General features: G+C 45.0%; 1 protein-coding gene across 1 annotated transcript; it reads right to left on the bottom strand.

The window, feature by feature from the left end:
• Nucleotides 1-1,882: 1,882 nt before the first annotated feature.
• Nucleotides 1,883-6,198, bottom strand: egr1 (early growth response 1). Its single transcript, XM_069697088.1, has 2 exons — nucleotides 5,380-6,198; nucleotides 1,883-4,509 (listed from the first exon to the last, which is right to left on the bottom strand). The coding sequence occupies exons 1-2, from the start codon at nucleotides 5,588-5,590 to the stop codon at nucleotides 3,185-3,187; spliced, it is 1,536 nt and encodes a 511-aa protein (XP_069553189.1). The 5' UTR covers nucleotides 5,591-6,198; the 3' UTR covers nucleotides 1,883-3,184.
• Nucleotides 6,199-9,430: the final 3,232 nt, after the last annotated feature.

The raw sequence follows: 9,430 nt of genomic DNA on the forward strand, positions 1-9,430 counted from the left end.
TATGAGAATGTTTTGATGCCAAAGCTGCTGAATGACTCTTCATTTGTTGCCAGGGACCAAAATAATGCTGTAAACAATGACAGGAAATGACAGATTTCAGGATTTCAAGCCACGCAAGGAGTCTCGAGATTTTCCCAAAAAAGATATTCTGAGTGAGGAACATCATGAGTTCAACATCAAGTTGATTTAAATCAGTGTGGAGACCAACCACAATGCTGATGCGTGTTTGTGTGATTTGCTCTAGTCTTACTTATTTGTGCGCTTTTCAAATATTTATCAAATTAAATCAGGGACGTAGATGGCATCCAAGAAAATGGACTATTGTTACCTTCTGTTGCATATTTTTTCTTTTTTAACTGCATCATCTGGGAGTGTTTATACACTACAGTGTTTAGCTGACACACACACATACACACACACACACACACACACACACACACACACACACACACACACACACACACACACACACACACACACACACACACACACACACACACACACACACATGCACATGCACATGCACATGCACACACAGTGTCAGCAGATGTGAGACTGGTGTCCAGGTACATCTGCTTCACGGGGACACTGAGCTTTAACCAAGGAAACACAGTTGAACAAAGGCTGGTAACACAGCAGATTTCACACAATTACACCCTTGTACATCAGCAGCATGCACACACACAGCACAAAGTAACTACATTAGGTTGAGTCCATAGACAATCAAGTGTGTATTGCACACAAACACATCAGACCCAATCTGGAAATTTGGGATCAGGAGACCAATTATCTTCATTATTTTCCCATTCTCCTCCATCACTCTCTTCTCCTTGTTTTCCTGCTTTCTATTTTAGCTGTGTTTGCATTTGTGAGTATTTTGGTGAGTGCATTTCACAACACAGAATTACTCCAAAGCTCAGAGAGCGAGGAGGGTTTATGTCTACATAGGCTTTAAAAAAAACAACCAAAAAAGCTGTTTTATTTCCATACTCAAACATGTAGCAAGAAATCCTTGCCTAGGGAACAGTGGCAGATGAATAATGATGGTGGGATGAAGCTGTTATTATATTCTGCTTGAAAAACCAAAAGAAACAGCATTTAAACCTTCGGGGCCAGTCTGCTCAGCTGCTCCCGTGCAACAATCCAGACTAACCTGCACACGTATCGCCCCGCTGTGTGTTACAGCTCATTCACTATACGACGTGACAGCATCTTTACAACCATTTGCGGAAAAGAAGGTAATTATTGTGTGATGGATTTCAACTGCACTCTTTGAAAATAACCCCGTGCAAGTCTGAGCACAGTTGGTTTAAAATATCTGTCCAAAAATATTTTTTTCTTTCAGCATTCAGAAAAGGATTTTTTTTTTTTTTCTACTATTTTGCTTAAAGATCAAGTTGCTGGAAGTCTTTGCACTTAGACAATAAAGGCCAGCAGTATATCACAAAATCTAAAATGAAATGGAAATTTAGATAAGCTTAATATCTTCAAGAGCAAGTTGGATCTAGATAAGAATTCCTCATCTTCAGTGTTTATAGGCATGGGAGTCATGCGTTAGTGTTATCATTAAGACAGGGGTTTAGTTGGAGGAAAGCAACTGAAATGGAGATCTTCCACAAGAGTGTGCTACACGGATTTTCCTTAAATTAAAGAGAAGCTGTTTGTGATGTGAAGTTATAATGTAAATCCACTGATAATCTGCATACAATTAACATGTAAAATGATGGACTGTGTGATATTCATGTGAGAGGAGTCCGTTCACATGATGAAATGAAGGGCGGGACGTAATGTAATGGTGACGTCTCTCGATTAAATGGCCTGAAGTACCAATAGAAATATTTGCAAACACACAAGTCAAGCAAAAAAAATATTAAAACAAATATACATATATATTCATATTTTTATTTATATTTCATTTCTGGGAGGATATCTTGTACACCAAATATCCCATTGGCAGTTAAGCGCATTCAATGTGTTTAGAAGCCCGAAACAGTCACTTGTTTTAACAAACACAAATACAAAATAAAGATAACCACAAAATAATGAACTGCATGTATATAACATACAAAAGAATCCCATGCCTACTCAGTAGGTAACTTCAACATTCCAGCTCTTGAAGATGCGGATATTTACACTTCAGTTTTACAAAAATATACTTTAGAATTTTTATCCTTTTTTGCTTACATTCTGATAAAATGAAGCGGTGCCCTCATAGCTCGTCCCTTTTTCCTCCCTTTGAGTATGACTTACATTCTGTAACAAAAATATTCCCTCAACCCTTAAGGCGAGATGCAGTGCATCCTCTCTCGCGCGCGCTCAGCCGAGTCACAACATCAGCAAGGCTTCACAAAAGGCACCAAATAACGGGAGCGTTTGTCTTGTTTAGTTGTTGTTTTTTTTATCCTTTTTTTTTTTTAAATGTTTTTTTTCTTTTCTCTGTTTTTCCATGTAACCAAGCGATATGTCACATGTGAGAAAGAGAGAAAAAGATAGTACCAGTGGATGATATTTACAAACAGAAACTAACATCACTCTTACTCATGCTTGAATACTTAAGTGCTTTTTTTTTTTTCAAACAATGTCAAAACATATCACAGCATCATCACTACATAATAGAGAAAGTATGTAGAAAATATGGCCCTGCTCACTTCAGATAATACAATGCAAATATGCAAATAATTGTTCACATCAGTGGTACCAAAGAATGATAAAAACGAAACATGGCACATGTACAATATACATATATGATAGCTTATGTATATCATTCAGTGTCTTTTGTACTGAAGGAGTGCCTGCAAGGACGAACGTGTCTCAGCACCACAACTGCTGGCAATCTGTTTGTCTCTTGTCTTTTGTGTACCTAATAGCAGAGACCCGACAGTGCCGGCTTCTACTCTCTATCTCCGGAGTCCCTTATGCATTTGAAGTGCTGCATTTGTTTTACAGAGACAGAAAAAAAAAAATCACTTTTCATCTTCTATTGTCTTTGCCCAGTCCTTGACATGTGTCTTTTTCTCTCTTTCAGGTAAATCTCAACATTCACCTAACTCTGCACAGGGAGCAGGAAAGTGCTTTTTGGAGGGGGAAAACAAAGTCCTTTTGATGCTGATTTCTTTCCCCTCAAAAAGCCTTTAGGAAGGAGAGGTGCGGCGAGACTACAAAAAGTTTTTCTCTTTGCTCTTTCTTAGCAGATCTCGATTGTCCTTGGGGAAAGGGTGGTCTGCATGTCTGAAAGTGGGGTGGGGACCGGGGAGCTGTAGATGTTGGATACAACTGAGGAGGGGAAGGAGGAGGCGACCTGGGACTGAAAGGAGTTGGACATGGACACCGATGGGTAAGTGGTGGCTATGGAGGGAGATGGATAGGAAGTGTGTACGGGAGAGGAGTAGCAGGAGGTGACTGGAGAGGGGTAAGAAGACACTGGAGAGGGGTAGGAAGTGATAGGAGACGGGTAGCTGGAGACAGGTGAAGCGGCTGATACCGGCGCTGCTGTTACCACCACCGCTCCCGCCTTCTCTGCTTTCTTGTCCTTCTGCCGTAGGTGGATTTTTGTGTGCCTTTTCCTCTCGTCACTGCGGGCAAACTTGCGGCCACAGATCTCGCAGGCGAAGGGCTTCTCCCCGGTGTGAGTACGGATGTGTGTTGTCAAGTGGTCGCTGCGGCTGAAGTTACGCATGCAGATGCGACACTGGAAGGGTTTCTGACCCGTGTGGATACGGATGTGGCGTGTCAGCTCATCAGACCGTGAGAAGCGACGATCGCAGGTCTCCACGGGGCAAGCGTAGGGCCTTTCGTGTGGAGGCGTCTTGCTCGGCCGTGTGGGGTACTTGCGCATGCGGCTGGGTTTAATCAGCTGGGACTGGTAGACACTCTTTAAGTCCTGGGAACCAGTCTGCGTGGCAAAGGCCTTGATGGTAGACAGAGGAGTGAGGGAGGGCTGGCTGGACTGACTCTGGAAGGGCTTTTGGTCAGGGGGCACCAGGCTGATCTCTCCCTGCTGCTGAGGGAAGAGGTAGTCAGGAATCATGGGCACGGGGAAGCTTGTGCTGCAGGTCTTGCCGTTGGGATAGGCAGGGGGCGGGTACTGCAATGACCCGGCTGGGCTGGAAAAAGCCTGGCCCTGGTCTGGGAAGATGTCAGAGTTTGGGCTGGAGTAGGTCGGGGCGGCTGAGTAGATGGGGTTGGGCTCGCTGTGGTGAATTGAAGAGCTGAGGCTGGAGCTCTGAGATGAGGAGGTAGAAGAGGAGGAAGAGGAGGAGGACGGAGCAGATGATGAGGAGGACGAGGTGGTCAGTGAGGCAGCGGAGGAAGAGCTGGAGCTGGGAGCAATGTTGCCCATCAGACCAGTGAACAGGCCCAAGATGGGCTCCGCCCAGAGGCTGTTGCTGCAGGTGGTGGCGGGCTCAAGGGTGAAGCGGCCTGTGTAAGATATGGGGGGCAGCCTCTGGGTGGGGTAAGTCTGCTCCACCACTGACTTCTCACAGTGGAAGGGGATATCAGGTAACGTATCTGCAGGGAACACAGAGAAAGAGACATTAATCAAACTGTCAATATCCTGAGGAGGGAGCGGGGAGGGGGGGGTGATCCTGCCAGAGCGGTGGACAGTGTGTCACCCGTCTCCTCTGAAACAGATCCGTCAGGTGCCCACGCAGAGAAACACCCTCCAACTAAACTCTTTTCCCCTCAACTCGAACACTTCGTCTCAACAGGAGCTGCTGTGCAAGCTTTCTACACTCACATTTTCATCTGCTCACACTCGATCGATCTTTCCTTCATTTTCTGTCTTCCTGTCTTACACACACGCACACGCAAACATACACATGCAGATTCTTAAAGCCCATCACAGAGCCAGAGGCAATTGATTACCGAAACTCTAATTCAGCTGGTTTTAGGAATGCAATTTGAATTGAGCTGTAGGAGTGTCTAGAAGTGTGTAGTGAGTGAGCAGAGTCGGAGTCCTCTGAGAGTAGACATAGATTTAGAGCTATCAGTAAAATGGTATGAAGTCATTTTTTAATTTTTATTATTTATCTCTTTTTTTTTTTGTGTCACATGTTATTGTATTCATTTATTGTGTCCAATCAGCTCAAATGTAAATTTACTTTTCGCCTGCAAAATCACATGCCATAGACTTGTAACTAAATATTTTAAAATGTCAGCTCGAATTATATAAGTATTTATTACTGTGAAATAATTATAAACAGCAAACATAAATAATAATAAGTTATAATAATTAATAATAGTAATAATGTTATACAACTGTCTATCTCTGGAGACTCTTTTCTCGGTTTAGTGTAGCTCAGTAGATGTGATCTAATCTTCAGTTCAGCTCTAAATGCAGACAACCAGAAGCTAAAGCAGAATATTTTTATCTCTTACCTCCAGCAAGGTGGTCGTATTGCTCTCCTGGCTCCCCGGAGCCAAAGCCTGCACCTTCGGGTGCGGAGGCAGTGAGGAAGGGGGTCCCTGCAGAGCTGAGCATCATCACCTCCTCCAGCTTGGGGTAGTTATCCATGGGGGAGTGAGGAAAGCTCAGAGGCTCGGAGATCTGCAGGGCTGGGAGGATCATCTCGGTCTTGGCTGCAGCCATCCTCTGCTGGTGCTGAAGCTGCAGGGCTGAGGCTGCGCTGGTGGCTGCTGCGGAGTGCAGGGAGGCTGGGTGCACGCTGACAGAGCAGTGCCTCGCAGGTGGAGTGAATCACTTAGCCCAGCTCAGGGAGCGCTGCACACTTCTGCTGATGCCGAGGAAGATGCTGTTCTCTTCCTTGACTCCGTAGCTCTCGGTCTCCAGTTGTCCTGTTGATTTTCTTTTTCCTCTTAGAGATGAGTAAAGATCCACTTGTCTGTCTTTTCAGAAAAAATCAAACATGTCCTTTATACTCATTCCCTAATATTAATCAAAATTAATCAACAGATCAATCTTGATTTTTGTATTAAATTACTTATCCAATCAGGTTTTGACCTTCTTGGATGGATGTTGTTTTGACTGTTTACTTGTGGTGTGATATTTCTCAGTTAGGGAGTTCTATGTGTTTGTCTATCTATCGCTGCTCTAACAGTTGCTCTTGTTGGCTCTCAGGGCTCTCTCTGAGCTGAGAGGTTTCCCCGCTCCTTTTATACCCTCTTGCCGTGACGTAGATGTCCATATTTGGAGCAGAGGAAGCCCATATTTAGGCACTGCAGTGGAGGACACATGACGCTGGCCTGGGGGGAAAGCAGAGAGGAGAGACTTTATATTAAGCTCTCGCACTAAATTGCGAGGACAATACCGCTCTTCCTCTGTCCCGAATCGATGTATCTTCATAGCCGAAGAGCTCCGTCAGACAGCAGCATAATTCTTGCTCTCTCCCCGTCGCCCCATAGATTTAATTTGGATTTCCCATCTGTGCAGCAGGCAGCTCTGCTGCCGGAAAGCCCGGCTCCGCCGTGCCTTATAAGGTCGTGACTACATAAGGACCTATTCCGGTGGGTTTCCATTTCCCTGTCCTTATTTGGAACTTCCTGAGGCAGCTCTGATCGCTGCTTGGCAGTGAATGAGAGGCTGGAGTGCAAATCATGTCCAGCGCTCACAATAACTAATGTCAACAGCGGAATTCTGCGTCTGTTTTAAAGCAGCTTCGGTTGAACTAAAGGCTTTAAGCGAGAAACTTTGTGCAACAAAGCAACCGTTTTAAACAGATTTGATTTATGTTTGAAGATTAAAGGCGAACTGCCCTGTGCGCAAAGAAATGTTTTACTCACAAATGTAACAACTCTGCATTTATGATGCACGTTCACTTTCAACAAATACAAAAAAAAAGAGTAGATTGGATTAAAAGTGACTGCGCTATTTTCCATTTTCAATGCTGAGAAGTTACAGTTCCGTGCGTTTCTCCAAGGCTATAGGCTCACTGAATATAAATAATCAGCCGATGATAAGTGAGGGTATTTCTATGGCTGTGGGCGCAGAAATATAAGCCTTTGCAAACTCTGCTGTACGGCTGCAAACTTCCTCCAAATTAACTTTCCATCTCGCTCGGCTGTGTCATTGATTAATGAGAACAGATAGCCGCGGATGCTGACGAGGTGCGGGGCGATCTGTCTAATTGAGGGGTGTCCCCGGCTCAATATTCAGGGAATCTCTCTGCCACTCAGCGGCCTAATGGGCCGAATTAACAACGCTGCGCACAGCTGCCAGGACGCCTGCGGGATACCGATGTTCCCCCGGCTGCTGCGGCTTCGGCTGGCGCGCCAGCACTCCTCGGTGGATGCTGACGGGAAATCAATGTGTTTCCCTTGCTGCTGACTGGATCTATATGCGAGCAACCTCATTGGGAAATATCGCCGGTCGGAGTCTTCGAGGTGGCCCGCGAAGAGGAGAGTCCGAGACAGAAAGGAGATGCTGCTCTTACCTTAGATAGTGTTGCTGGTATATTAGAAAGTGCTGCTGGGCGAGACCCACGCTCTTTCAATATAATATGATTTAGTCTCAAGGTCTACTGATTACAAAGATCTCAGACTTTACGCTGCCCTTCAGCTACAGGTGTTGGTTCTACATGCAAATATTCACAGATTTATATGAACATATATTAAGAGTTATAGACTGATTGAGTGATATGCCAACAAAACAAAACATCAAAATTATTCAGGTACACACAGTAGGCTTTTGGTCTTTACTGAATTTTCATACTCTCCCCAGCGTTTCCCATTCAGCCTCTGGCTAATCTCTCTGTTTACCCTCATTAGACTGATGGCTAAATTCTGTCATATATTATGGATGATCTGGAGCAGAGGCTCCTTCCAAAATCCAAATAAACCTGGAGTAGAGGGCACAGCTGGAGAATGTATAATGTTGTTTATTCATACAGATACTGTACATATAAATGATCAAATCAAATCACTTTTGTAGGCATGTGGCTGCCAGTGTGTGATAATGGTGTTCCCATTGCCCATACACTGTTAAAATGTGGCTTTATGTTTTGTTTTTCAGCAAGAGGGGATGCTCCATGGAGCTCTTACTTTTTTTTTTTTTTTGAGGGGGGAGGAGGGTTGTGGGGGGGGAGGGGGTAAGACAGGATATGATGATGGTGAGTTACATAAAGTGACTGTATTTGTGTGGAGGTGATTATACCCAAATCCAAGCTCCTGTCTGCATCCACCACTGCTGTCATGCATCAGTTTCGAAGGTCGATAAATTTGTGGCAAAGCAAAGAAGAAAAAGCAGAGAGCGTAGATGAGAGAACTCATCATCTGATGACAATGTAATAAAATCAGGTTAGGGAAAACTCTCAGAAAAGTAATAAAGTAATAAAGATGATAAACCGTTCACAGTGGCTGTTTGGGCCTCCCTTCCCTCTGATGCATGGAGGGGGTGGGAGCCAGATGCTGTAAGGGCAGGAGAAGGAGAATTAGTCTGTGTGTGGCTGGAGATGCTGCACGATGTGTGTACACGGTTGCATGTTTTGTGTGTGTGTTTGGGTCAGCCGGTTCATTTTCCTCAGTGTGTTCCCCATTGCGGCCCACACAAACCAGCCAGAGGAGTCCTCGTCTGATGAAACTCCAACGCTCCGCCAGCCGGCGAGGAACAAGAAAAAAAAAAAAAAAAAAAAAAAGGCTCTCCCATTACCTACGCAGCCACCACGCCCCTGCTCACACACACACACACACGCACGCACACACACGCACGCACACGCACCCTGCACGAGCTCTGGTTAATATTTAATCATGCCCCAATCTGCCACGGAGAAAAGACGAGGAAGTAGATAGAGACGCCAAAAAAAGATAGAAGGTGGAAGAGGGAAGAGGAGTTGGAACAAAACAATAGGAGAGGGGAGAGAGAGCAAAGAAATAGAGATGTATGGATACTGAAAAATTGGAGGCAGGTTGTTTAAAACAGATGAAGAAGGTGGGAAGGAAGGGTGAGAGTCATAGAAAAATAGAAAATAGAGCGACTGAGAGAAAATCCTCACACCCACATATCGTACGTGGGAGCAAATACCAAGCCTTGCGTTGGCATTTGTCAGCAGGCGACGCCAGGCAGTCAGTCAGGGAGACAGGACAGGCGTACAGGCAGACACTCCTGCTCCTCCGTCACACCCCCTCACCTCCCGGGCTACCCACACCGAGCAGTGGTGCAATCTCTCCCTTTAGCATACAGATTTGTATCTGTGCCCATCGTGGGAGCACGATGGGCAGACCAAGATTAGAACGAGGCTGATGACAAAGCCTGGGATGTTACATAATGTAGCAGAGGAAGACGGGAGGGAGGGATAATGTAATGACAGCGAGAGAAACAGAGCGGACCTGGTTGTTTTGGAGCACAGAGAGCAGCTATCGTAGTTTTATTTTACCAAGTGGTAAGGGGTGAGGGTCGTGGAATTTAATATGATAAAAATTACATGTGGCCTGGATGTGTTGGGGCCTGTGTTATACACAGCGAGAGTTGATAATT

The sequence above is a fragment of the Brachyistius frenatus genome, unplaced genomic scaffold, assembly GCF_029030835.1.
Source record: "Brachyistius frenatus isolate BFR_SWC_R1_liver_20210118 unplaced genomic scaffold, ASM2903083v1 Contig_22, whole genome shotgun sequence".
In the NCBI taxonomy this organism is placed as follows: domain Eukaryota; kingdom Metazoa; phylum Chordata; class Actinopteri; family Embiotocidae; genus Brachyistius; species Brachyistius frenatus.

Bases quoted from the DNA above. Each gene is read 5' to 3' on its own strand.
- egr1 (XM_069697088.1), bottom strand. From the start codon at position 5,590: ATGGCTGCAGCCAAGACCGAGATGATCCTCCCAGCCCTGCAGATCTCC. The intron at 4,510-5,379 runs GTAAGAGATAAA...TGTTCCCTGCAG, and splicing joins ATACGACCACCTTGCTGGAG to ATACGTTACCTGATATCCCC.